Source organism: Mirounga leonina, unplaced genomic scaffold (assembly GCF_011800145.1).
Source record: "Mirounga leonina isolate KUSES-001 unplaced genomic scaffold, KU_Mleo_1.0 Mir_168, whole genome shotgun sequence".
Taxonomy (NCBI): Eukaryota; Metazoa; Chordata; class Mammalia; order Carnivora; family Phocidae; genus Mirounga; species Mirounga leonina.
This window is the reverse complement of record NW_023270426.1, coordinates 59734066-59760722: the sequence shown is the minus strand read 5'-3', so window position 1 is coordinate 59760722 and position 26657 is coordinate 59734066. Positions and strand designations below refer to the sequence as shown.

Below are 26657 nucleotides of genomic sequence, written 5' to 3'. Positions count from 1 at the left end.
AATTGATAGAACTAGAGGGTATTATGCTAAGAGAAGTAAGTCAGAGAAAGACAAATACCATATGATTTCATCACTTGTATGTGGAATCTAAAAAACAAAACAAATGAACAAACAAAAAAACAGAAACAGACCCAAAAATACAGAGAACAACCCAGTGGTTGCCAGAGAGGGAGGGGGATGGGCAAAATTGGTGAAGGGGAGTGGGAGATACAGGCTTCTGGTTATGGAATGAATAAGTCACAGGGATGAATGATTCAGCATAAGGAATATAGTCAGTGATACTGTAATAGCATTATATGATGACTAATGGTAGCTATACTTGCAGTGAGCATAGTATAACATACAGACTTGTTGAATCACTATGTTGTACTTGAAACTAATGTAGAATTGTGTCAATAAAAAAATAAAGATTTTTTAATTGAAAAAAATTAGTTGAATTTGAGCCTATAAGGGTACTTAAAGGAGAAAAGTTACCGTAGTGTATAAAAAAGTGGTTATAATGGAAAATAAGTGTGAATATAATAGTATGTACTTAATATTTTATTAATTTTAATTTGAAGAAGAGTGTTAACATACCTGGACATTTATATCTTTGATTAAGTATGTATTCATTTATTAAAGAATGATAATCATTCTTTCTATGTAAGTAGGAAGGAGTTAACAAAAAAATTGTGAATAAAATAATCCTTCCTAGAAAAAGTAAGAATTGTACCAAGAATAGCAGTAAAGTATTAGGACCTATGAAACACATATAAATGAAGATGAAAACAAGTCAGAAGTGAAAGAATGCTGGTAGTTGCACACAAGTTGAGAGATTACACAACTGTGTGTTTCACTGTCACAGAAGAGATGAGCTAAAAGAGATGTACTAAGAACACAGATTCGTTATCCCATCTCTTATGAGATTAAAGCCTCTAGGTTGCCCTTCTAAATATAACAAGATACTAACAAGGCAGGCATATATTTCTAACATCTCTAACTGACCAGGTCCATATTCAAGAGCAATAGGGCAGGGGCGCCTAGGTGACTCAGTCAGTTAAGCAGCTGCCTTAGGATCAGGTCATGATCCCAGGGTCCTGGGATGGAGCCCTGTGGCTGCTCAGTGGGGAGTCTGCTTCTCCATCTCCTTCTGCCCCTCCACCCCCCTGCTCATGCTCTCTCTCTCTCAAATAAATAAATAAAGTCTTTAAAAAAAAAAAAAAGAGAGAGAGTAATAGGGCAATAGTTAATGTAAAGCTGATGCTGCGAAGTTCAAAGAACAAATCACTCTGGAGAAAACACATGGTGTTAAGAAAAATCAACCTGTAAGGCATGAACTTAAAAATATACATATAATGATCTAACAAGTGAAGTCCTAAAATAGATCCCAACCAGATGACCAGCAATCCTCATTTGAAACAACTTTAGACAAGAACCAGGACCCATAATCCCAACAAAGAACAAAGCGGTGATAACCAAGAATATGTAACCTTCTGAAGTAAGTATTATTTCTTTTTTGGAACCAGTAAAATTATTACAATTCCAGGAAGGTATGAAAATAAGTATTACTGTAACCTTAGAGAAGATCAATATAATTGGTAGAGTAATCCTCAGAAAGTGAAAAAATAAGTAGAAAAAATGAAAAAATCTACAATATTGTTATTTAGAATGGATTTAAGCATAGTTATATGTTTTGAAACAATTGTATTCGTGCATGCTTTTTCTGCGGTTTAAAGTGTTTGGCATGGACAAAGAAACCACGATACTTTTGAACATTCACAATATTATTTCTAGTTTTTGTATTAAATATTTGAGTTTAATAAACTAAGTAGTAGACAAAGAAAAAATACTATTGAGTGCTCCTTAGGCATTAAATTATCACATTAAAAAAAAAAAGGTCACACACATTTACTAAATGACTTAAGCTCTGGTAAGTCGGCAGTGACTAATACCATATGAATAATGCAGATTCCTATGGAATGACAAGGGCATGCTTGTCTCCTAAGTGCCATGTGCAACATGAATGCATAGAAATTTATCCAAATGCTCATCAAGCATGGCCTCAGTGCTTCTTTAGTAGATCAAAACTGAACTCTCTATATATGAATAAAGAATGAGAAAACTTTCATTCTATGGATGAAATCTATGGATATAATAGGATTTGGCCAAAACTACAAGTATGATAAGAGCATAACATTAAACATTCAGAGTAATCAGAGATTTTTTTTTTCCCAGAGAAATTAATCTGACTGAAAATGACTCAAGAGACCATTCACACAATGAGCACTTGGTCCAGGAAGAATCTTGGAAATGACAAAAAACAGAAATGGAGAAAACTGATGAGCTTTTTTAATTATTGAGATATTATTGACATAGAACATTGTATCAGTTTTAGGTGCACAACTGACGAGCTTACTAAAAAATTCATAATGTAATAATTTGTAAGTCCTAAGTCTATTACCCAGAAAAGAGATTTAGATATTATGGCTAGGCGAGACACAAAGGATCTCTACATAACCAATGTGTAAGTTTCAATAAAGTGACTTTAAAATTACTAATTCTAAAGAAATGTAATTAGAAGTTGAAAATACAGCTCTCCTCATCATTTCTTACCTTCCCTGGTTTGAGCTCAATGGTGATCATGCACTTTGTTTGACCCACTGTACAGGTCGTGGTCCCTGACACAGAAAGAAGTTCATCCATCAGGTTCACACCATCTTTCTTGAGCGTGGCGGCTGTTTTGTTAAGTGTGACTCGCCAAAAGACCTTGACATCTTCAAAGGCCCTAGGAACAAAGCAAAACCTATGCAAATGTGTCTAATGCAGAACGTGTCATCACCGTGCTTAAGTGTACCTCTTCACCCAAAGCACAGCACTTCCCTGACCACTGATAATGCTGAAAATAACCAGTTCTCCTCATTACAGTTAAGAAATTAAGGTCAGAGTTTATGTGGCATTCTTCCACCACACTCTATTCAATACTAAGTATTTCTTAAACTACTATGTACCAAGAATGTGGAAACAAATAATACTTTTCTGCATACTCTGCCTATTGCGTACCAGAAATATGAGAATAAAAATTATAGAGTACCCCTGCCTTCAAGTAAATGTTCTTCATTTGTCAAGAATTCTTCTAAAGGAAACACATTACTGCTAAAAATGGTTGTTATTATAAAAATAAGGGGCAAGAGATGACCTACATTTCCAGAGAATTTACACCCCAAATGGAAAAGGTCATTTATATCCATGTACGTGGGTGCATACCACATGCACGTCTGTAATGAGCATTTAGAAGTTGGGTACTGTAGAGTATTAAGTTGCAAGCAAAATTTTGGTACTCCAGGTTTCCCTAACATTTAACAGTTACATAGAGCAATCAGAGAATAGTAGATATGCTATAATGATGACTTACATAAGCTGACATCTGTATGGTATTTTATGAAGTACAAAATATTCAAGGTGGCCCTAAGTTATACTCATTAACCAACTATGTTAAATCATAGATTAAGAACGAGAGCAAAAAAACCCAAAAAACCAAAAAAAGACGAGAGCATCTGAACAATGACATACCAAATTCCACACTACCTTCTATTAGCATTTCATCCTGTCTTTACCATTTTATGAATCCAAACTAAATACTGTATAGACACAAAGGATGTTACATCTTCTAAATATATATCAACATACCTGTTCGGTTGCCTTGTGACAGTGAGATGCAATCTGCTCTTATCAGCCCCTTCACCCAGCTCCAGTCCACTCTGGGACTCCTCACTGAATCCTACAATGCCATTGTGAAGATCACTCCCTGAGAAGAAAAATGGAGGGTTATAATATACTTCAGACTTTAAAAGATCTCCAGTGCTTCACTCATCTTTCCAGCTCAGATGGTATAAAAATGAGAAATTACAAGTGAGCAGGGGAAGTTACAATTTTTAAAGATCTCTACTAAAAATAGAGTAGAACCGAAATTATAATATCAAGGTAGCTAACACTTTGAGAACATTAGACTAGAAGAAAGAAAACATCAAATCCTGTATCCCCGCACTGACATACATGCTCATGTCTCTCTGATGAGATTATTTTATATTTGATAGCCCTTTACATTTTACATATGTTGACTGTTTAAAGTTACTATATCCTAATGGAGTAGCAATGCTTTTATTTACTGCTGTATCCTCACTATCAAGAGCAGTGCCCAGCATATTTTAAGTGTTTAAAGAATATATACTGAATAATGAACTCCATTTAACTGATTTACCTTCCTATAAGAGCATTTATGTTATGCATTTGTTTATTTGCCCCAGAGAAAAACAGAACTATTAATGAGCTCCTAAGTATCTCTGAGTAAAAGAAACACCTCTGAGCAACATTTCAGGTTACATGCACTATCATACTACAAATTGTGTTTAAAATGGAACAAACCTAGGGTCCACACCACACTGAAATGGTCACCCCAAATCTTTGCCAGCTCATAAACTGGCTTTTCAGACGAGAGAGATGCCAGTAAACAGTTCCTGCTGCTTTCGATTTCCCAACGCCAGTTTTGCAAAGTGATCCTAAAAGCAATGACCCCGAAGCAATAAGCTTCAAAAACTACTTGTACCCATCATTGCGAAACCTGACTGCTGAAGTTCCAAGGAGACAGAACATCTGAAGTTAGGGGTCAGGATAAGGAAATAGAAAACCGCCTAATGGTCTCACTGGGGGAGAGACAGTAGCCACCAGCCCTTATTCTGCAGGTTTCAAGTTTGAGTAAATGTGGAACCTATTAATTAGGGACCATTTTGTCCTGGTGTCTCATGTGGGCATTGTTTCCACTAGACTGCCAATCATCATCCTCACCCGTTAATCACTATGATCACTTCTTAGCCCTGCATCAGAACATGCCATCAACTTTTTTCTTCAGCAGCACTGGTTTTCTTGTCATTTTGGTGGGAATTTGGTCTCTCCAAATAGATTACAAACTTCTCACAAGCACAAGTGTTTTCTTTTCCAGTGCGATAGCATTTAGCATGGTTTCTATTGAACCTAATGCTTCCTTTACCACAACTACAATGACTAATTTGATGTCAAGTTTCTAATTAGATGAATCAAGACTTCTAATGTGCTAATGATCAAACCCAAAACTAAATAAGCTATTTTCTCCTGATATTATTTTGAAAATTTGTTCTAAAATCTAAATGTGAGGGGCGCCTGGGTGGCTCAGTCGGTAAGTGTCTGCCTTCGGCTCGGGTCATGATCCCAGGGTCCTGGGATCGAGCCCCGCATCGGGCTCCCTGCTCAGCGGGAGGCCTGCTTCTCCTTCTCCCACTCCCCCTGCTTGTGTTCCCTCTTTCACTGTGTCTCTCTCTGTCATTAAATAAATAAAATCTTAAAAAATAAAATAAAATAAAATAAAATCTAAATGTGAAAAGACTATGAAGATTAGCTAAAGATAAGAGGAATAGGAAAAATTAATGATGTGGTTAAAAGGGAAATACTATGTTAAAAAGCCAGGAGAGGAGAAGACAAATAAGGAAATGTGGGGTATATGACCATGCAAATGTACTGCAGACGTTGTCAGGTAAATTACATCACATGACAGTAAGAAGTAGGTATGGAGTTGATTATTTATCATCTGTGTGTCATCAATATACCTTATGTAGGGAAGGTAAGCGTTTAGAGTACCTACCTCATCAAGGTTCAACTGAGTGCCTGGAGAGTTAGACTGGGATATCCTTGGGATAGGAAGGAGCCTCCAGTAACCATTTTGACAGGTCTGTGCCTCTGCCAAACTAGTGGCTAAACATTTTGACTGTCATTCCAATAACTATAATTAAATATCTATGTCATGGAATGGGGGAGGAGGTTGTCGAGTCTCAAAATAATTTTAATAGAAAAATATAGATGGCATTAAGCTAATGTGAATCAAAATCAGTAAATAATTTGGTCAATAGAATTAGAATTTATAATACTCAATAAACTGGAGGAACAGGAATAAATAACAATTCTGACTGGTGTAAATTTGTTGGGTAACATAAAGGGATGGTGCTGGGTATAAAAGGAAGTTATGCAATTGCAAAATTATGACTAAATTATTACTGAATGGCTAACATACAATAAAAATTCTAGGAGGAGGCATCAAATCCTAAAAGTGGACCATAAAGATGTTTATTCTAAAATTTTCTTTTTATAAAAGAGAAACATAAAGAGTAGACACTAAATGATTTCATTGGGTTTCCCAATTGATGGTTGATCTGGGCCATAAATATAGGCTTCGTGATATTTAGTTTTCTTTCCACTACATTATTTTATCATGGTGTCATCTGAAACTGTAAAGCACTATATATAATTCATAAATGCTTATAAAAAAGAGCAGAGTAGGTAAGAATCATAAGATGGCCTTGTCAATACTCTAATTAGTGTAAGGTACTGACAAGCTGAGCTAAACCACATTAAGAAATACAGTATGATTTCAAACGAAAACTACAAACTATCACTGAAACCTTTTATAAGAGGTATGAGGAACTCTAAAAAAAATCATTGAATTTTTACAATGGTAAAAAAAAAAAAGTTATATAAACTGCATTGGTTCAAGAGGAGAACAAAAGAAAATATTTTCAATCTATTTCCCAACATAAAGGAAGAACTTCCTGATAATGAGACTTAGATTTTGGGGATGGATTATTGAAAGTGGTTTAGAAATTCAGAATGAGGTTTCATAACAGGATAGGCAATCATGTGTTTGGATAATTAAATTAAATATTTTCCAGAGGAAGAACATGGACTTATGCATTTTTAAGGTTTTCCCTATATTGTGATAATATAAATTTTATAGATTGTTTAACTGGCTCAGAGCTAAGTGACATTTATAGTCCATTAAATTCTAGCTTGGCGCCTCAGAACAACATCGTGAGTTCATGTTATGGGTCTATGCCACAAGAAAACAACGTTTTAATAATAACTATGAGTGATTCAAGTAATTCACCCTCTCAAATTAAATTTAAGACAGAATAATATTATTATAAATTCTGTAGCACAAGCACATTTTTATGTCCATTACTCCAGAGATATACCTGTAATAATGATACTGGCAAAAGCTGCAAATCCACTGTCATCCTTCCCCTTCACGAGCTGTGCTCCCCCTTGGGGGTCTGTAAGAAACACGTAAAAGAATTCTTGCCCCTCAGGCTCGTCGTCATCCAAAATCTGAACCAATACTTTACGTTCTCTTTCTCCATCTACAAAGGTAAGGATAAGAGTTTGTTCTTCAAAATCTTCTTCTTCAGTGGCCCACGTTAGGTTGGAAATCCCATAGATATCATGAAAGGGCAATGCATTTTGTTCCTTCTGAGCAGATCTTTCACCGAAAGTTTTAACTGTTATAGTGACATTGCCAGTAGACCCACCAGTTCTTCGAATAAGAATTTCTGCAGCATTAAATGTGCCATTTCCCACCTCTTCTTCAACATAAACAGTAGGTGGCCCAAGACTAAATATTCCATGGACGGAAACATCTGCAGTCACGGTGGCCACATCAGGCGTCTCAGACAAGGCGGATGTATCAGGAACGGTGACAAGCTTCTCAGGGATGGCAGATGCACCAGTCACCTCAGTAATGTCAACCATTTTGGTGGGCTGTGGAACAGCCATTATCTTGGTCGTGTCAGGGTATGTGGCCAAGAAGTCAGTTTCTACAGGAATGAGAGCTGTGTCAACTGCGACAGCCACAGTTGTCTTAGGGAAAGAAACATCCATTCCTGCTGGGTCATCATTATCCAATATTGTAATCAGTGCCACGCTAAAACCTAGATTCAGGCGTGGTCTCCAATGGGCATCAAACTTTTGTAATCCTTTCATTTCTACTGAAGTTAGATTAATGTAAAAAATTTCTTCTTCCTCAGGAAGCTGATCATTAATGATGATTATTTCAAAATCCACCTCAGGTTGGAATTTTTGAAAAAGCAGTTCCCCATTCTTAACAGGCTCAAAGTCTTCCACGGGCTTTGCACTTCCTGCAGCTGTCTGATAGGAAACTTTAACAAGATCACCATGGAACCCAAACAGTCTTTGGACATATAATCTGATCATCTGTGTATCCTCTGACACCATGACATTTCTAGAACTAGGGGAAAATTGAAAGACTCCCATTGGTTCAATTTCAGCAAAGGTGAAACCTGATCTGGAAAAAAAAAAAAAACATGAAAGAACTGATAAAAAGTAGGAATGCCATTGTAGAGGTTCATTTTTCAAATATTTAAGGTGCTTCTCATGAGGGCATCTTAAGGATGGCATGCCCTTTCAAATTCCCTAAAACCCTACTCACTTATTGATGAATATACCAGAACACACGAAATGTAAGAACAGAAGCTGCAATTGTGGGGGACAAGCCTGACAAGTTGGAGCCCAATGAAGAGCTTATAGGTCTCTGGTCTGTTTCTCCAGTTTATCCCAGAGAAGCTCTCTGAAGAATCTGAAATATCAGGCTCTCTCTTAAGATCAGTACACAAGCAGCCAAAAACTCAAGATCCTGGGATATCAGCCAGATTTCTTATCTACCAAATAGAAATAGTTGTCCCCATTAGATGTAAAATCCTTGCTTCTTCCAGGTGGCCAGTAATGGAACTATTCTCTCACACAATTGTTGCTAAAATTTTACATATGAATTTGAAGAAACATCCATGACTGAGTGATTTATCCTTAGCTTTTCCCTGTGGAGTTTTGTTGGGAGTTAATAGCTTTACCAGAGCTAACACAGGTGGCCCATCAACAGAATTCAGGACACAGACATATTTTCTTTCACAGTTTTTTTTTTTTTAATCAGTTCTTTTAATCCTTTAGGAAGGACACCCCAGAGTCCATCACTCTCTAGTGTCAAGCACCCATCACTCAACACATAGCACAGTGGTTAAAAGCTCAGACAGTAGAAGGCAACCTGGGTTCAAATCATGGTCCCAACCTTATTAGCTGTGTGATGCTGGGTCTGTTACATATCTGTGAGTCCTTTCTCCATCTAAAGGGACTAATAATAGTATCCATGTCATATGGGTGTTGTGAAGAGTAATAGTAAACATATATATACATGTAAAATATATATAACACATTTATTTCATATATATACATATGAATTATATATATATATGTGTGTATGTATATATAAAATATTTTAAAGCAATGCCTGGTCTAGGGTAAGCACTATAAAACTGTTAACTATTGCTGTTGTTAAAGGCACTTAAATTTGTTACCCAGCAATACGTTCTGTGCCCATTTTTTAAACGGCATATGTATAATCTAAAACCATATTTGATTTTGCCAACCAATATCGCCTACACCTAAACATGTATACAAACATACTTGAACACACACTGGTGTTGTCTGCACTTTTCCCCCATTTTCCAAGTAAGTCAACGACAGAAAGATCAAGTAACATTCCCAAAGTCACACAGCAAGTAAGTGGCAGAGCCAGGACTAAATCCATGAATCTGTCTCTAAGGTCTGTCCTCTGCTGTTTTGATCAAGCCCACCCCAGGTATGAGAAAAGTAAATTGCTTCTGGTTGGGACATATCTATCTGCAAACATACTGATTTAAATTAAACTCAAATGAGCTACTGGTACAAGTCACATTATAGCCGATTCTTATTCTTAATCCCTTAGGAAAATGAGGTATGTTTCAGCAGATGCTCAGAAGACAGACTTCTTTAATAATAGTTGACTTTGCCATCACGGTTCTTAGTGGAGATGTTCCTCCGGACCAACACTGCTGAGTGAGAGCTCAGAGAGAACGCTCTTCAAAGCCAGCAGTGGGGGGTGGCTCTATGAAAGTCGGCCTCCCTCCGTGGCATCTTTGGCATGCAGGCCACGCGTGGCTCTACACTAAAACCGTTTCCGCATCTGCTCCAGGGAAAGCGATCCTTGTGTCTTCTTCTGTTTCAACTGATAAATCCCAGATTATTCCTCAGAGACTGTGCTGGGTGAGAATCAAACTGATCTTACCGAAGCTGAGCCCCACCAGGGGCGCTGCTCTGTACTCCTGAGAGGTGAAGAACAAAGGCCTCCGGCCGACCAGGACTGGCAAATGTCCACAGCAAGACTCCTTTCTTTTGTTCTCCATGGGAAAATGAAAGGCTCCCTGAACGGGAATAGGAGAAGGGAAGCAGGTTATTATTTTTGAGTTCTTACACTGGGATTCAACTCTTAAAGTGTAGTAAAATAGAGTCTTTTCCAGAATTCTATGACCATCTACAAGAGGTAATACACTAAAAAAGTTGGGGAGAAGGGTACGTGAACTGAAAGAAAGGTCCCTACACCAAAATTTTGCCCTCATTCCCTGTCTGCTCTGCAGAGTAGAGGTCAGGTCATCTAATGCGTACAGCTCACTGACCCTCCCAGAGCTAACAGGAGAATAAAAACACAAAGGAGATGAAGCCACAGCTGCTCTATTATCAGAAATATTCCGGTGAACACGTAAATGAATACAAAGATGTGCCTTTTTTTGTTGTTGTTGTTACTGTACAAGCCACATTAGGTTTTTAGAACTAGTTTTAACAAACTCCTAATATATCCACAGAGTTGGCTGCTTAGTGACCACTATTTCCAGGTGCCATATGAAGTTTTTAATTTGACTGAATAAAGCTTCTCGTTTTTACCAAGTAGACTGGGCAACTCTGATCACTAAAATATGGGAGCACTGTATTAGAAAACAAATAGTTCATTATCCAAAGTAAGGAAATGAGCCAAGAAAATTAGTGGCCAATCACACATCTATCTCTATGTTCTACGGGGCAGATCTTAGCAAAGCGACAACTCACCTAGTTTTGGGGTCATGTTGCCAACAACAATGAATTCGGGGATTTCTATCCCAGGAGCATATCCAGCCCCCCAGGCAACCATGAGCGAGCCATACGTGCCTCTCCTAGAAATCACAACTTGGCTGGTTCCTGCAGCGACGTCCATGAGTGGAAAAGAGGTAGATTCAAATCCAACCTGAGGAAAAACATGCTTAGAATATTTTATTTCTCCCTAAAGGTTCCCATTTTCTGAAGAGTGGATTAAAAGTCAACTTTCTTTTTGTTTACACAACATATTTTCTTGTTTTAAAATATATTCAATTAAAGAGTAATGTTTAAGAAATGACATCTGAGACTTGGAAATTTATTCTATTTTATAATTCTGATTATAGTTTATACCTTTATTTTTTTATCAAAATGGAATCCTATGAATTTATAATATTCAAGAAAGATAAATGTAATTATGGTTATATGAAAGCAAAAGATTAAAAATGGCATTTTAATATGACTTGTTTGTGGGTTTTTATAGAACCTGGTTTATTTAGAACTGAAATCGGACATCTTTCTAAGATATAACAACAAATTCTTCATTTATAAAATGAGCACCATGAACTAGATTTTCTATCAAGATTCTTCTCAGCTCTTTGATTCAATTCAATTTTTTTTTTTTTGAGGATCAGAAACATCCAAAGATTTTTTTAAAATAATCATCTTTTTAATCCATATCAAGTAAGATTTTGTTTTAATGGTAAACTTCTCAGGGAACCCTGGGATTTAAAAGTGACTTCTAGATGAAATAAGTTCTAGTCAATCAGTAAAAATAAAACTAGATTCCTAGCTTCACATTGTGATTTGGATAACTCAGTTTACCTCTTTTGGTCCTAAATTCTATAAATTGGGATACCATATGATTGACAGTTCTATATTAAGACTCATTCTCCCCATTTTTTTAAACTTTTTTTTTTTTTTTTTGAGAGGCAGAGAAAAAAAGAGAGAGGAGAGGGAAGAGGGAGAGAGAGAATCTTAAGCAGGCTCCATGCCCAGCACAGAGCCCGACGCGGAGTTAGATTCCATGACCCGGAGATCATGACCTGAGCTGAAATCAAGAGTTGGATGCTTAACTGACTGAGTCCCCCAGATGCCCCTTATGCTCCCCATTTTAAACTGGAATGGAAAGTAACAGAAAAGTATGAGAAGGTACCCCAGGATAGCTTCTGGGGTAGAAAGAAAAAGAAAATAAAAACAAAAATGAAACTTCAACCTGACACTAGCCTAGATTCCCTATTACAGTGAGGCTTTTGCTTAGGAATTGTCAAAACCTTTGGTATATCTATGATAATGCATGCTACATGGCTAGGGTTGTTTGAAAGTGTCCTAGCCACCTAGCACATGCACTTGCATGCACGTGCACACACACACACACACATATACTGGTAAGGAGTACAGAGGATACACCAAGGACAGGAATACATCCTAACTGGCCCCAATCTTGCCCTTTGAAGTGATAAATGTTGTAACCATGTGCGTGAACAAGGAGTAGGAAATATTTTGCTATGCCAAATGAATGATTCATGTTGAAAGGAATTCTTTTTTATAACAACCTGTGAGCAAAAAAGAAGACAACTATTCAAAGTATTATTAAGTTCTATTCCTCCATTCTCTCATGAACAGATGAGGTACAGGAGAAAGAAAACTCACTATTCTTCTGTTATTTTTTTATTTTTTTTAAAGATTTTATTTATTTATTTGAGAGAGAGAGAATGAGAGACAGAAAGCAGGAGAGGGAGGAGGGTCGGAGGGAGAAGCAGACTCCCCGCCAAGCAGGGAGCCCGATGCGGGACTCGATCCCGGGACTCCAGGATCATGACCTGAGCCGAAGGCAGTCGCTTAACCAACTGAGCCACCCAGGCGCCCCTCAGTTATTTTTAATGCTGATGGATTCCATTTAGGGGACAAAGCAAATTCATTCTCTATGGAGAAGAAGCCCAGGAGGGAGTTCCTGAAGAGCATGCCCTTAATGGTCAGAGACCCCGTTACCCAAGGTTCAGGCGAGACCTGGCTATCATTTGTGTAGACTACACGTCCACATACTGGACTAGGCCTGCCTTAACCAAGCTGAAGGACCTCCCATCTGAAGGAACAGGATGCAATGTTATCTCATCATGGTCTCAAAAATACACACATTACCATGAGCCAAAGACAACAGCCCTGTCTTGCTCCTATATTGACAGAACCAGCCTACATACAAAGTAAAGCCCTCAAGATATTCTTTGTTCTCCTGTAAACTTATGAAGTGATCAGGAAACAATCTTTCCACATTGAACTCCAGTGGAAGATTCAAATATTTAGGGGCAACCATGTCACAGGATCTCATCTTTAGCATTCATCTCCATCAGCACAAACTTGTCATGATAAAAAGAGCTCCAAAAATGAAAGACAAATAATCACAATACTAGTAAATGAAAAAGTCTGGAATATTAACTGATGTTTTATTTTAGTTTTAATTATTTAGCATAAAATACCTCAATATTAAATATTCTATTAAAAACAACCTTAAAAAACCTGGAAATTTTCATTCTAAGTGACCATAATCTAAAAAATTTTTATATTCAAATTCTATGGGACGGAAACTTTCTAAATATCCAAAAAGGAAAATGTTGAAACTTGGCAAATTATTTTCATATAATGTATCCATGTCTACTTTGATACTGATTTAATAAAATAGTAATTTTGAGAAATTTTATGTCTAAGAATCTTTTTAATCCTTCCTATGAATGCTGCCCTCTAGTGGTTCCTGCCTGGTTCCACACCCAGGACCAATTACCTGAGAATTGGCAGCTTTCTCAGGGACAGGAAGGATAACGGATTTCGCTTCCTGGAGAATTTTTGGCATGCCGTAGAAACGTCCACTGACAAGCATTGCCGTCACCAGTTGCAAGGTGAAATTAGAGCCCAGGGATAGGAAGACCTATAAACAAACAAGATCAATGACTTTTTTAGTAGCAAAAAATAATTTCCAGAGAAAAATACTGACATTTGACATGAGTCATTAGCACACTGCACAGGGTCCTTTTGTACAGTTTCATCAATATATGCCTTTCCCTCCAGGTTATAAAACAAATCACCAGTATGAAGACCATAGGTGATGAGTGATAGAGTGTAAAAAGCACAAATCTGCAAATTCTCCATGTGTGCCCAAATGGCCTCAAGAATGATGTACAGAAGTAGTGTTAGTAATAGAATGAATCATGTACCACAGGAAAGAAAGAGCTCACTGGGGAACAGAATCAGCTCCTAAAAGCAAAACTCTCTTTCTTCCTCTTCATTAAGGGATAAATAATACTCCAATGAAATTTACTCAAAATGGATAATGATTTAGGTATACTGATTACCTGAATATTTTGGATAAATAAAAATTACTAATGAAATGTATTAGATTACCAATTTTTAAAGTTTTCAAATCTAGGGGTGCCTGGGTGGCTCAGTCAGTTAAGCATCTGCTTTTGGCTCAGGTCACGATCCCAGGGTCCTGGGATCGAGTCCCGCATCGTGCTCCCTGCTCAGTGTGAAGCCTGCTTCTCTCTCTCCCTCTGCTCCTTCCCCCCATTCCTTCTCTCTCTCTCTCTCAAGTAAATAAAAAAAAAATAAAGTTTTCAAATCTAATAAATAAGGGAAACTCTGAATTTAAAAATTAATGTTACCCTAAATTTTTTTTTTGAAATTTATAAAACATTTTCCCAAGAGAAATATTGTTATTGATAATGGATAAGCCCCCAAGTTATCCCATAACCTAGAATATTATTAAAAACTCTGTACATCTTTATTGAACATAAAAGTAACTATTTTTGTGGAGTCTGTTCTTCTTTTAAATATAACTTATTTAAACATACACCACAGCCCTCCAAATATACACAATATGTACCCTAGTAGTTTCAATGTTATGTAACTTGAGGATAACAGATGTTTCATTCATTCCATCAATCTTCATTTTTTCAAAGTGACATTCACTGAACATGACTCACAGATCAAGTGCTAAGGAAACAGAAATAAATCAGTGTCCTTACTTTAAGCCTGTGTCTCCCACCTCTCCTCTAGGGGCGTTCCCTTCCCCCACGCAGTTCACTGGCTGGGCTGCTCAGGTGTGACATGGGCATAAATCAAGGGTAGGATTTTTTCAGTGGTTCCCTTTTCCCCTCATGCTCTGGATATAATGCATTGTTCTTTGAAATGTTAGAAGGAGAAAACATGCATATAACTTTTGTGTCCCCCAAAACTTGACTACTAATAGCCTACTGTTGACCAGAAGCCTTACTGATATGCACAGTCAATTAACACATATTTTATAAGTTTTTATATATTACTATTGTATTCTTGCAATAAAGTAAGCCAGAGAAAAGAAAGTGTTATTAAGAAAATCATAAGGAAGGGAAAAGACATTTACGGTGCCGTACTGCATTTGCTGACACAAATCTGCATATAAGTGAATCTGCACAGTTCAACCCTTGTTGCTCAAAGGTCAACTGTATACCATTCAGCTTTTGCAGGGAAATGAAGAGGACTAACGTCCCTCAAAATGTACCAAGTACCACCCACTACAAGACACAGTCTACGAGTTAGGCAGATCAAGGGTTTTAGTCCATGTAATATACATCACATATTTTGGTTTTCCTATACATAGTGTGAGAATAGTTTTATACTATCCACATTGCTTAGTAAAATAACAGAATAATCAGATCTTCACTGTAGCATGTCTTACTATCAAATGAAATCTCACTATAGAATAATACAAAGCTCTTCCTAGAAAAGCTAAGGAATGTCCTCTGGTGTTCATTAACAGAGATTAAAACCTGAATGCATTTAGAAGGTAATGTTACATAGATATGTATGGGAAAATGTTTCAAGGTAGATAATTCAAGCACACTGTATTTTTTAAAAAACTCTTCTAACTTGTAAATGAGACTTGATATAATCATATTCTGGTTAAGTTAATCTACCTCTCATTTCCCCAGTTTTGCAGTTTTTATTCCAGTATTGAAAATTTTCGGAAATAGGAAATGGAGGTTAGAAATTAATCAACAGGGTCGGGGCACTGAGTCAATTTCCCAAAGAATACAGGGATGTAAGAGTAAGTCCTACATAAGTGCCTGCTACTGTTTAGACAAAAATATGTTATCTCCAAATGGGAATATACCTAATTCATTTATGATCTGCAAATGTATCATCCAATTATTATTATGCATTTCTATGATTACATTTAAATATCTCAGTAAGATTGTAAGCTGATCATGAGATGAGCCAGTGCTCTTCTGAAGGAGTTACATTGGAATGATCGGGAAACTGAAGAAATGCTACAAACCTGACTCCTCACTGGTACCATGTCCACTTTATATCTGGCACCATCTTTGACCACCAGTTGCCTCTCTACATTTTCAGTAAAAACTGGCCGCTCCTTTTGGTCAGATGAGATGCGAAATCCAACAGCAACATCTCCAAATGTTCCTGCAAGCCGGGTTACATTAATCTGGATGAATCTACTAAGGTTCTGCCCAATAAAGAGTGACTGATAATCTGAATACAGAGCAAATACTCCATGTGGGTCATCATTTGCAGAAACAGAGAACCGTGTGATGCATTTTTCTGGATCCAGTTCTGCTCCTCCCTCTACAGAAACAAGCTGGATCACATAATCTTCTTCTGTCTCAGGTATATCATCTGGGAGCAAATGAATATCAAAGCTCACTTCACTCTCTCCATCAGCAATAGTGAAAAATCCTTTTGTAGAAAGAAAGTCTCCTGTAATATCAAACTCACTGCTTATTTCCCAGTAAACCTAAAAGCAAAAAAATCCAACAAAGTCACATAATTCAGTATACTGAATCAAAATCCTTTATGTTTTCCTCTATAATATATAAAAAAAATTTTTAATTGTGCATCATTATATTCAAAGCCAGATGCCCCAAATAATCAATTTAGAAAGTATGGAGGAATGATACTAGCACCGTGAAAGTATATGAACTCTTTTGGGCTAATGTATGCAATTTGCAGTACAAAGTTACAAAATCTCATTTCACCTACTTCTAAAATAATAATACGATTTGAAGAGATAAAGCAAAGCAAAGTTAACTTGAGAATGGCAGTCCCACAAATACATTCAAAAGGTCTGAATATATATTTAACAGGCATTTGAACCAGACAATACTTGAAGGTAGAAAGTGAGTAGATAGTCTGTTGCTTTATATTGGAATTTGTTTTTGTTTGCTTTTAACAAGATTTCAAGAATTAAAAATTATTTTCCTAGAATTTTTGGACTCCGAACCATAAAGCTTCCACTGAAGAAGTACCAGTTAATTTCCAATACAGGAAAAGAGTTAAATCCATAAAGAAAAATTTCGAAGTATGTTCTGCTAGCAAACAAATAACCTTGGTCTGTTAGATAGATATCACAATGACTTACAAGAATATCCCCAAACATTCTATGTCAATATACACACAAATTCAACCTCTTAAAAATCAGTTGATAAATTAAAAAACTATATGGAGAGATAAAGTCCTGAAGAATATATTAAGCAATTTACAAAAATCATTGAGGGACTTAAGTAGGAGAAGTTAAACGTTATAGCAAATAAGAAAATACAAAATAGTTCAGTCATACTCTTCATGATTAAGTGTGAGGAAGATCGTTTCACTCTAAGTGTAGCTGGATTTAGAAAGACAGCTAGAGAGGTTCATGTTGACTACAGAACCCAAAGGTGCTGAAATGAACCTTCTCAGTTTCTCTGAAACTCATGTCACTTCCAAAACTTATACCAGAACACATAGTTTCTCTGTTCTTCACAACCACATTTGTTAGGCAAATTGTTACATTACTTAAAAATCAAATGAAAAATGATACCATAATTTCTCCAAAAATGCCCTTGACTCTTTTGACAAAGAAAGTAATGATCAGGGGCCCTTCCAGAGCCAACGGCTCTGAATAGGTCTTCTCAGATAAAGACTCAGGAGCAAACTGAACAACCCCATTTGGATCACCAAACTTTTGTATCTAAAAATAGAAAGAGACAATAGAGTGAATGCCATATTTAACAACTATAGATGAAATTACAGTATCCAACATATCAATATACAAATAAGCTGAAAAAATGAAAGAAAAACAGGAATAATACTTGAATACAATCTGCCTAGCTACCTGATTTTTCAAAAGCTTCTTTAGTATACTGTCATCTAAACAAGTAGGTTCTTATTCTCCAAGGACAATGGAAGGGTCTGGAAAACTTTAATTTGTAGGGTCTCAAAAGGATATTACTTCAGTGCCTGAATTTGGCTGGATTTGCCTCATGTTTGCTTTACTTAACCAGGCCTAATTGTTTGGCAGACAATAGTCTACATGTTGTTGTAGATTGTAAATGTCTACATGTATTTTGTAGATGTAATTACTATTTACAATCAGTTGACTTTAAGTCAAAGAGCTTACCCTTGATATTGGGCCTCATCCAATCAATTGAAAGCCTTGAGAGCAAACAATAAGGTTTCCCAGAGAAAAAGGAATTCTGCCTCAAGACTGCAATTTAGGAATCCTGCTTGAGTTTCCAGTCTCCCAGCCTATTCCACAAAATTCAGACTCATGATCACAACCACAAGTCCTTCCTGAGCTTCCTGCCTACTAGCCTGCTCTATGAATTTTGCAACCTTCACAAACACGTGAGTCAATCTTTTAAAATCAAACTTTCTTTCTCTTTCTCTCCCTCTCACTCTGTTTTTCTGGAGAAATCTGACTGAGACCCCAGACTAGAGTATTTTCCAAACTTAAAAAAAAGAGCACCTCTCTACATTGTTTTCATAGCCCTAGTTCTCAGCATTTTTTACCCTTGATGGACTGAATCGTTCATTTATATCAAATACGCTCAACTCAGATTTGATCCAACACATCATTATGCTAATTAAACAAATACAATTCTTCCTTCCAACAATCTGACTGGTGACTGAGTTAATAACTTTTATATACTTTCAGGGCAAAGATATCCAACGTTTAGGATGATATAACAAATAGCTTCTATCTGAAAGTGCAAAAATATTCCCAAAACACCAAATTTTCTCAGAGCAGAAAATAAGTATTTATCACTATATGAGAGCCCTTTAAAAAGTAATTACCAATAATCAAGCTATATAATAAACTAGTATAATAACCAGAAAGTCTGGCCCATAGGAATTATTATGACTTCATTTGGTTTTATAACTTTCAATTCATCATAAGCGCCCATGGAGTTTCAACAAATGTAAAATGCATTTTCTGATAAATCCATTACTCCAAAATTTTGTGGGAAAAATAAAGTTAGACTTACTGTTAATATAATATCTTTAGCTCTGGAGTCCAATTTAGCTTCTCCTTTCACAAGTTCAAGTTTAATAATGAAAATCTCTTCAACTTCAATGTCTTCATGAGGATAGACTGTCAGAGTGATGGTTCTCACACCACCTTCTCCCTCTCCAAAACAGAAGGATCCACTCACTGGGTCTGCAATGTCTCTGTTCTGTGGTGGTAAGGCTTCCTGAGAATTGGGTCCTAATATCACCCAGTTCACCTGCAGGGTGTTTGTATTTTTAGTGGAGATGATCAATTTTATTTTATTTTTATCGATCTGTTTATTTAATATTTTTTTAAAGTAATCTCAACACCCAACATTGGGGTCAAATTCACAACCCCAAGATCAAGAGTTGCATGCTTTACTGACTAAGCCAGCCGGGTACCCCAGAGATAATCAATTTTAAACAAAGAATTACTTTGCAGGATATGTAGTATTAGGGAAAAAAAAAAAAAAAAAATATATATATATATATGAAAATTATTCTAGGATATCTCTAGGGAATTCCTCATGTCTTTTTAAAAATACTAATATTTGCAAATATAAACTACATACTTACAGAATATCAGTTTTCATGGATAATAAGTAAAGAAAAATATGAATACCTGGTCATTTGTCATCACCACAGGAAAATAAAAATGTAAAAGCACACATTTTAAATATACATGTATTAGAGAAATATAAACTTAAAGAAATGAGTACAACACTGTCTTGCTGTATGTACAGGCTTTGTCAATCAAAACCTATTTGAGTAAGACAATAACACCACATGAAAAATCTGCTGGGTGTGCAATTTCTTCTATATATACTTAAATAAATTCCTAGTGTAAAATGAACATAAATTTTCATAAATTGTTATAAGAAAAAAATTGTATAATAAATGCATTTTTAAATATTTCTAGAATATAAAATTATATACTTTTTGTATCTACAAGGAAAGAAAATTGGGACTTTCTCTTTGCTTCTTTTATCTTTTGTCAGCACCAGGCATAGCTGATCACTTCCTCTTTCCTGAAACACAGCATCCTGTCTTTCATGGCCTCCATGATACATACATTCCCTTTTGCCTTTACATCTCAATTTTCTTTGCTGGCTCTCCTTCGTCAGATAGTTCGATGCTGGCAGCCTGGACTTCTGGCTGTATCCTTCACATCCCTATCTACACTCCTTTGGCCACATGGTTTCAAATGCCTCCCCATGTGTCAGCAGCCTCTGACCTCCCCACAGCCCGTACTCACACATCCCCTGCCTGCCCGACCCTCCACGGGGATGGCCAGTAGCAATCTTAAATGAACAAGACCAAAACAGAACTCCTGATTCCCCACCCCCCCAAGCTTCTGCATATCTCAGTAAACAACACTATAATTTAACCAGTTGCTCAACTAAAATTTTAGCAGTTATTCTTGATTCCTCTTTGCCTCGCCCTCCACTGCCCAGCGAATTTTTCCTCTAAAAGATACTCAATGTCTATTCACTTCTCACCATCCCACCTGCACCTGTCTGAGCCACGGTCAGCTCTGCCCTGGACGACAGAGGGCAAAAGCTTCCTAACTGCCCTCTCTGGTTCTGCTCTGGCTTCTTGACATTCCATCACCCGCCCTGCCCCCCGCCCCGAAGTCATTGGGAGCTAGTTAAAATGGCAACCTGGGGACATCAACACCATTCCCCTGCTTCAGACTCCCTAATGGCATCCTATTTGCACTGAGAATGACCTTTAATCTGGCTTAGGAGGGTCTCAGTGATCAAACACCTTCTGACCTCTCTGATGGATCTTGTGCTGCCACCCACTCCCCTCCAAGTCCTCTACTGCATGCGACCCTCCAGACCTCAAACACGCCAGGCTTGTAGATACACACTGGCTATTCCTTCTGCCAAGAGGCTCAGCCCTCTAACAATTACATGACCATCTCTCAGTATCTAGCTTTCAGCTTAAATATCACAATGTCACCACCTGGAGTAGTCAACAGGTCACTCACGATTGTGTTTCTCAATTTGACATCCCTGCAGAGCACTTCAGTGTTATCACATTTTTTTTAATTTATCTGCTTATTGTTCTGAAAACTCTAAGAGAACAGAGATAAGGTCTGTCTCGTTCACCGGTGCATTCACAGTGCCCAGAAGAGGGTCTGGCACATGGAAAGCACACAACAAATACATGAACTAATGCATTTTATCAGAAGTCTTCATTTCATTTCTAACTTGCTCTCAAGAGTTCCCGATGACGGCTATGTCTCATATATTTTTATGTAATTCATAGGACTTGGAAGCCACTTTATACCCAGTGGGTAATTAATAAATATTGTTGATTGTAAATAAATAAATGGATATATTTGAAGAATAAGAAAATCCAACTCCAAACTCAGGCTATAAAAATTATTTTTAAAACCATGGGAAGAACAACTCTACCTGAATCTCTCCTAAGAATCCTCCAGTCCGCTCCAGCAGCAAGGATAAAATCATTGTGGAATTGGGATTAGGAACAGAAATTTTGCTTCGATTAAGAAACCTTACAACGCCAAAGGGAGAGTCACTCTTGGCAATTGTGATTCTGCTCACTAGGTGGCGCCCAAGGACCGCTCCGCCAGTAGCTCCAACAAGCAAAATTTCAATGGGCTCTGCAAATTCACTGCATAGCAAGAAGGAGCAATTCTGTGAGTCTAAACATATTAAAATGCTTCTAAGATCCAAATAACTAGTCATTTTCCAAATTGGTCATACATATTCAAGGCACAGCAGTCATACACCAAGTGGTAAGAAGAGGGTGCTCAGCTAAAAGCATGAATGATCAACTTCAATACTATATAACCTGCAAGAGTTATTCGACTTTCTTCCTTTCTTTTGAATTGCTTAATGCATTAAGCAAGTGAGTTGCAGGATGTTTCTACATTCTGACTAGACTTTTCAAATATAAAGGAGCAAAAATTATCATTTCCCTCTATGCGAAAAAGTGACACATAAAATCCCAATGGTCTCCCAATCCCTTCTTTCCTACCCCAGAACCCCCAAAAGTTTCTCACTTGTTTCTCAATGGGCATATGTATAATGTAAAATTCTATTATCAGTGCAAACATAAGTAAGAATTGGAACACAGTAATCATGCTTTACATATGCCTATAGTATTTCCAACATTATTAAATAGTATTACCTTTCACTGTCATCAATGATGGAGACATTTATAAAACTTAAGTTCTGCCCATGCTGAAAGGTGACTGAGCTGCCATGCAGCATATAATCAACACCACCAGGAACTGCAGAGGAGCTCTGAGAGATGAAATCAGCAGTCACACGGCCGTAAGTTCCATGCAGCCTCACCACCGGAATCATGATCATTCCAACATCTTCCTCCACTGTGGCAGGAATGTGCATTTAATTGGTACGCCAGACAAAGTAACTAGCTTTTATAAGATTCAGTTAAATTAATAGCAATTAAATATAACAGTACAATGCAAGCCCTCATTTTTTCCATAGTTCATTTATCACTTTAAAAAATATTAGGGGGCGCCTGGGTGGCTCAGTTGGTTAAGCGTCTGACTCCTGATTTTGACTCAGGTCATGATCTCAGAGTGGTGAGATTGATCCCTGTGTCAGGCTCCCTGCTCAGTGGGGAGTGTGCTTGAGATTCCCTCTCTCTCCCCCTAGGGCACACAGACTCTCTCTCTCTCTCACTCTCTCTCAAATAAATCTTTTTAAATATTAGTGAAAATTTAAACTTACTTTTTATGAGAAATATAGTTTGTCATAAGTTGAAAATTATAGTGAACAGCATAAGTTAGAACTGAAATAACTTATTTATTTATTTATTTATTTATTTATATTTATTAACATATAATGCATTATTTGTTTCAGGAGTACAGGTCTGTGATTCATCAGTCTTACACAATTCACAGCACTCACTATAGCACATTGAAATAACCTATTTAATCATTAGCATAGCTATTCTTCCTCTGTGTGTTACATAGAAATAAATGATCCATGCTTTCCAAGGCAATGCTAGATGTACATGAAAAATATTTAAAATATGCGTACTCAAAGGAAAGTATTGTGGATTGCTTCTACATTTAGTTGAAACATACGAAGTAGAAATAATTGAAGTTCATGTTAATTATATCATATGAATGTTTTTTGAAAGTCCAGATAAAAATATAATTTTATTACATTTTCAGTTCCTTTGAAATCTATTTGAGAATCTGAAAATGTATCCTCAATGTTTAATTTCAACTTAAAAATTCTTTTCAAAAATTTATTTTGCTCTTAAGCTATGTTAACCTCTGTAAATTAAAATATCATTTAATAGAATTTAATTAGCTATGCTTATATTCGCCAACAGTTCATATTAGCTATGGCTAAATAATACTGAATTTACATTATAATTATAAATATGCATTGCTCCAAATCCCCCCAAAGACAATGAATCAAACAGAAATCAGTGCACAGAAAAAAAATTCTCAGTCCTTTATTTATTACTTGGAATAAAAAATGCAGCATGACTTTCACTAGCTGTAGACTGAGGTTCACAAAATGGTATCTTCCATGACTTTACCCATAAGGTCAATATTAATCAATTCCAAAGTGATTTCTTTGTTTTTAAAGATTTTATTTATTTATTTGAGAGGGAGAGAGAGTGAGCAAGATAGAACACACGAGCAGGGGCAGAGGGAGAGGGAAAAGCAGACTCTCCAGCTAAGCAGGGAGCCCGATGCGGGGCTCGATCCCAGGGCCCTGAGCTGAAGGCAGACGCTTAATCAACTGAACCACCCAGATGCCCCTTCAAAGTGATTTCTGATGAACTTTAAAAATGGCTACATAACCAATGAATTTGATAGCAGAAATGAGGTCAATAAATTAATTGCAGCAAGAAGATGACATGTTTATTTTGAAAGGCATATGCTTTTGTATAAAATCCAAAAAGCAGCCACCTCTTTTTCCCCAGGAGGGAATATGGGCACAGATTCTGCATTCTGCTTCTACAGGAGGGGAGAACAAAGAACAGTGGGTAGCTGCTATTAGGGACTGTCACAGAAAGTCTGAGTAGCTGCCCAGACACCCCCTGCATCTGCAGCCCAGTAAAAGACTAATTTCAGAGGTGATTATTCATTAGAAAGTGAATATTCACTGATTTATAGTCACAAAGGAAATTATTTCATAAATTAGAAAGAGATTCATAAAGATGTCTGAAATATAAACATTTCACTAATCCTAAGGTTAAACAGTTTTTCTAAAGCCTTGTTCCTTACCATTCAGCTTTGCCATACACAAGTGGGATTCAATACTGCCCAAAGGTAACTCAAAATAAATTTAAAAAAATATATAAATATATAAAGGCATATGTAAATACACATGAAGGTGTACATGTATGTGCATACACATGCATACATGCACACACATGGGTGCACACACACAGAGCAAACTAAGAACATTTACACGTGGAAATTCAAACTGACAGTGTCATACTCGGGTACTCTGTAACTCAGAAGGTAGTAGTAAATTTGTAAGATTGCTGAACTTACCTTCAAAGGCAGTATACCTTGGATCAAATTCAATGACTCCATCTGCATTATCATTTTTCATTATTACGATTCGGACAATGGAGATGTTTCCTATTTCAGGAGGTTGATCTAACTGAAGACCATTTTCTCGGATGGTAAAATCATACCCTCTTGCAAAGTCATGAAAAAATAATAAGAAAAGAAAAGAAAATGAGTATATTAATTGGTCAGCATGAACTGAAGGGTCCTCTTAGCTCCTATAACTTAGTCCTATTAAGCATTTTAATACTTTTAAAGATCCCCAACACTAAAATACTCTTTTTTTTTCTGAAATGATGTCTGAAATAGACTTTGTGCTGCTCCCAATTATCACTGCCTGCATGAAACCAAAACCAATACAAAGTTATTAAACTTAGGCAATGGGAAGATAATACGACTATCAGGAGATTGGGGAATAGTTGTAAAATGAACCTCTGAGCTAGAGATAAACTCATCTGACGGTGACAGGCTGAGGCAGGGGATGCATGCGGAACTGCAGTGCACTCAGGGACAGGCTGAAAGGGTTACTTTGAAGAAAAAAAAGGGTGTCATATCACTACTGATATTTCAAGCTACAAGAAAATGTTTCTGTGGACACTGATTACAATCAATGCCTCTAATGTTTAATATAGATGGTGGTTTACTTGGCTAATGACATCTTTCTGCTAAAGAAGTCACTTTTTTTTATCGGTATTTTATCATTTTGTCTTCCACAGTTTCATATCACTTTAATTTCTGAAGCTAAAAAAATGGCTGTAAACCATTTTAATCTTTTTTTCAATTCTCAAATTCTATTTACTTGGTATTTTTATGCTACATAGTTTCAAAAGGTTGAAAACTAGTTAATCAGGTTATATGGAAGGCAAAATCAGAAAACTGGAGATTAAAATATTAAATGATAAGAGTAAATGTTAAAGGTTGTCTGAGATGGACTGTAGATTAGCTGATTACCTTAACACCCAAGCAGTGAATTTCCTAGCAACTAGGCAAATCAAAGGAAACCTAGAAATTTACCTAGAAGGAAACCTTCTACCTTTCCTTTTTCAAATCAAAGGAAACCTAGAAATTTACCTAGAAGGAAAACCTTGTTTTCTCAGAATTAAACTTCTGTAGGAATTGCTTTTTTTTTTTTTTTTTTTAAAGGGTAGCACAGAGGGCAAAATCTCCAAGTCCTAGTTAGTCAATAACACAGATGTTATCTCACACTTAATGGGCTAATAACTAAATTTCACTTCATTAAAATAGTCCATGACCAGCTCAAATTTTAACACATCTAATATAAGTTCAAATTCATTCCCACTGCCAGTTTTCCTTTTCCCAGGTAGCTGGGAAGATGGCACACATTCAGACTGAGTGAGCCTACCAAAAACGGCCAGCCACCTTTCAAAATAAGAAGAGGGTCCTGCTTGGAGAAGTTGGAAGGAGACGCTCTATGATACTACAAAAACATTAGTCTGGGCTTCAAGATGCCCAAGGAGGCCACTGAGGGCATCTCTATCTACAAGAAATGCCCCTTCACTAGTAATGTCTCCATCTGAGGGTGGATTCCGTCTGGTGTGGTGACCAAGAGGAAGATGCAGAGGACCACCATCATCCACTGAGAACTACCTCCACTACATCCAAAAGTACAACTGCCTTGAGAAACGCCACAAGAACATGTCTGTGCACCTGTCCCCCTGCTTCAGGGATGTCCAGATGAGTGACATTGTCACAGTGGGCGAGTGCTGGCCCCTGAGCAAGACTGTGAGCTTCAGTGTGCTCAAAGCCATGAAGGCCGCTGGCCCCAACAAGCAATTCCAGAAGTTCTGAGATTAGTTAGACATCTGCGCACACTACTGAAGAAAATAGTTATTTTCCCAGTTTAAAAAAAAAAAATCATTCCAATTGCCAGAAACGGAATCATTTTCTGAGAAATTTAAGATTTGAAGCGTACACAAATTCACAGTATTTTTTCCACGTGGAATGATATATATTCTACCTAAGTCACTCAGTGAAATATTTTGGTTAGAAAAAGCTTTAAAAGCAT

General features: G+C 36.8%; 1 protein-coding gene and 1 pseudogene across 1 annotated transcript in view; one reads left to right on the top strand and one right to left on the bottom strand.

The window, feature by feature from the left end:
* ADGRV1 (adhesion G protein-coupled receptor V1) overlaps window positions 1-26657 on the bottom strand; it is a 556689-nt gene that overhangs the window by 307691 nt on the left and 222341 nt on the right. The window contains exons 65-76 of the mRNA XM_035014847.1: window positions 24614-24762; window positions 22252-22453; window positions 21513-21732; window positions 19086-19325; window positions 17639-17788; window positions 16103-16576; window positions 13571-13714; window positions 10768-10942; window positions 9953-10088; window positions 7035-8140; window positions 3667-3784; window positions 2593-2764 (exon numbers count right to left, since the gene is read on the bottom strand). Of these exons, the coding sequence (XP_034870738.1) occupies window positions 2593-2764; window positions 3667-3784; window positions 7035-8140; window positions 9953-10088; window positions 10768-10942; window positions 13571-13714; window positions 16103-16576; window positions 17639-17788; window positions 19086-19325; window positions 21513-21732; window positions 22252-22453; window positions 24614-24762 (3286 nt within the window). The remainder of the gene's footprint in view (window positions 1-2592; window positions 2765-3666; window positions 3785-7034; window positions 8141-9952; window positions 10089-10767; window positions 10943-13570; window positions 13715-16102; window positions 16577-17638; window positions 17789-19085; window positions 19326-21512; window positions 21733-22251; window positions 22454-24613; window positions 24763-26657) is intronic.
* Window positions 25965-26440, top strand: LOC118016989 (annotated as a pseudogene).